Source organism: Alexandromys fortis, unplaced genomic scaffold (assembly GCF_014885135.2).
Source record: "Alexandromys fortis isolate MF-2015 unplaced genomic scaffold, M_Fortis_MF-2015_v1.1 scaffold_240, whole genome shotgun sequence".
NCBI lineage: Eukaryota > Metazoa > Chordata > Mammalia > Rodentia > Cricetidae > Alexandromys > Alexandromys fortis.
The window spans coordinates 1,763,121-1,765,774 of record NW_026068133.1 but is presented as its reverse complement, the minus strand read 5'-3'; the positions used below and the strand labels follow the sequence as shown (position 1 = coordinate 1,765,774).

Genomic DNA, 2,654 nt, shown 5'->3' with positions numbered 1-2,654 from the left:
TGTACGTGCCCCCGTGTTGTGTTGTGTGTGTCTGCAAAGTGGGGGTGGGGCGATGGCCTTGGACACTGGCAAAGCCACCTCCCCTCTGGCTCCATTACTGCGGGGGCTGCTGTCTGAGCAAACTGTCCTTGGGGTCAGGGACAACAAAGAGCCAAAGGTCACGTTGCTGCATTCCCCTAGCCCTTCCCCCCCAGAGGCCACCAGCTCTCCAGGATGGGAAGAAGATCACAGGAACACAAATTTAGGGGTTTGAGCCCACAGGGTCCCCCAAAGAAAGAGACACTCATGAGACCGAAAAGGTGTTTTTTTAATGGCCAAACCCAGCCAGTATCCCAAGTCCCTGGCAAGAACTTGACCTCAGGAAGAATCCCCCACACCAGCCCTTTCTCATAGCCAGGGTGGGGATGGGCTTCAGAGAAAAATCACAGTGTCTCCTCCACTCTACCCCCTCACCCGACCCACACCAAGAAGATGGTGATGACAGGCCTGTGGTGGCCATCGTGGTGGGTAACATCTGCGATGTCACCTTGCCAATATGGTGGCCCTCCGTGCATCCAGTGTGTCAAAAAGACATCGTGTGATGTGGTGGCCAACTTGGCATCTGTTATATAAAGAAGTCTGCCAAAACAAAAGAAGTGATCCCAGGAAACAGTGGGCCGAAAAAGATGTGGCGTGACAGCCACACATTCAGACGGTCAATCCAGATGTCCATCACAGCTTCCGAAGGGCCACACAAGATGTCATCCAACATGGAGACCCACTGGGTCAGCCAATGGCTTCACTCAGTACTGCAGCTTTCACAGTGCACCCAGAGGAGCTGCCGTCACCACACCACCACCCAAGGCCCACCAGGGAGTCCATGGCAGTTACCACAGTAGCCAATGGGTCATCACAGTAATACACCAAATAACATACTAATCAATGGGACAAGCAAAGTGTGACCAGAAGGACCAGATCCCAAGAACCTGGTGTCCGTCACAGTTAACCCCCATCACCGTGTTCCCAGCTGCCCTGCTAGGATGCGTTGAGCAGAGAGCGGGAATAGAGGCTCTGATAGTAGACCCCTGGCTCCCCGCTCTCAGCCCCGTAGCCTCCAAACCCCACATCCAGTTTGGAAGGTGCTGGTGTCTGTTCTGACATCAGGTTGTTGATAGAGAAGGGGTGGTTGAAGTTGTAGGGTGCATCCAACTTCAGTTCCCCTGGGAGCTCCAAGCCAGTGAAATAGGGTGTGGAAGAAGGGGGAGAGGCGCAGTCCAGACCCCCCACATCTTCCCCATTCTGGGCCTCGGGCTCAGAAGGCGTAGGCTGGGGCTGAGCCTGAGAGGTGACTACTGTGGCTGCTGTGGTTGTGGCAGAGGTGGCTGACCCCATCGCGCCATTCCTGGTGGTTCCTCCTTTCTTCGCCTTCTCCTCCAGCTTGAAGCGTTTCTGACGCCGAAGGTAGCAGCCATTCTCAAACATGTTCCCGGAGCTGGGATGTAAGGCCCAGTAGGAGCCTTTGCCTGGCTTGTCTGGGGAGCGTGCCACCTTGACAAAGCAGTCATTGAAGGACAGCGAGTGCCGGATGGAGTTCTGCCAGCGTTGCTGGTTCTCCCGGTAGTATGGGAAGAGGTCCATGATCCACTGGTAGATCTCACTCAAGGTCAGCATTTTGCCTGGCGCCTGTTGGATGGCCATAGTGATGAGAGAGATGTAGGAATATGGTGGCTTGGCATGGGCCAGTGGACGCCGGTACCCCTTTGCCATCTCCTTGCCAGGAACCAGCCCGGACCCTGGGGCTCCGTAGCCGGAAGTACTGCTTCCACTGTTGCCACCAGTACCCAGGCCTGGGAAGGTGGGCCCCAGGGGTGCTGTGGCGGCTGGGGGTGCCAGGGGTCCTGTAGGCAGGGGGGAGGCCTGAAGTCCTCCTGGAGGGTAGGGAGAGCTGAGAGGGTTCAAGGTCATGTAGGAGTTAAGAGGGGCCATGGTGGGCACGGGAGTCACTGGAGAGTACACCTGCGGCGAAAGAAAGAGAGATGTGGTCAGTGGCTCCTCACTCCCTTCCTCAGCAAAGGAGCTCCTGAATACAGGTCCATTTATGTCTTTTCAAGAGAGGCTCACACAGCACAGCCCTAACCAGCCCCAAACTCGCTACGCAGCCAAGATGACTTGGAATTCTCTATCCTCCTGCCTCTACCTTCCAGTTGCTGGGAATACAGGCATGGGCCGTCATACCCGGCTCATCTGCCCATCTTGACTTTTCCACCATCTTGCCCTCCCACCATTCCCTCTCTCCGGAGTAGCTGCCTGCCCATTTGCACTCAGGGTTCTGTCCCCTTCCAGGCCTTCAAAGTCACGCTTGAACACGGGCTTGGGAAGGAAGCTTAGGTGGTCTCAAACACCTGAGGGAGTCTCTGAAACTGGTTTCAGGTATCCACCAGGTCAGGGCCATTTTCATTTTTTAATTCTTGTTGTTTATTTAGTCCACAGTCTCACTGTGTAGACCAGGCTGACTTGTAACTCACAGAGTTCTGTCTGCCTCTGCCTCCTGAGAGCTGAGATTAAAGGTGTGCACCACCACAGCCAAATCACCTTGAGCTCTTAATCCACCCCCCAAAGGATCATGGACGCGAACTACTACACCTGGCTAGGCTGGCTCAAGATCATTTTTTCTT

At 55.1% G+C, this 2,654-nt stretch overlaps 1 protein-coding gene across 1 annotated transcript in view; it reads right to left on the bottom strand.

Moving 5' to 3' along the window:
- Positions 1–289: 289 nt before the first annotated feature.
- Foxa3 (forkhead box A3) overlaps positions 290–2,654 on the bottom strand; it is a 10,198-nt gene continuing 7,833 nt past the window's right edge. The window contains exon 2 of the mRNA XM_050126370.1: positions 290–1,995. Coding sequence (XP_049982327.1) covers positions 1,015–1,995 — 981 coding nt within the window. The 3' untranslated portion in view covers positions 290–1,014. The remainder of the gene's footprint in view (positions 1,996–2,654) is intronic.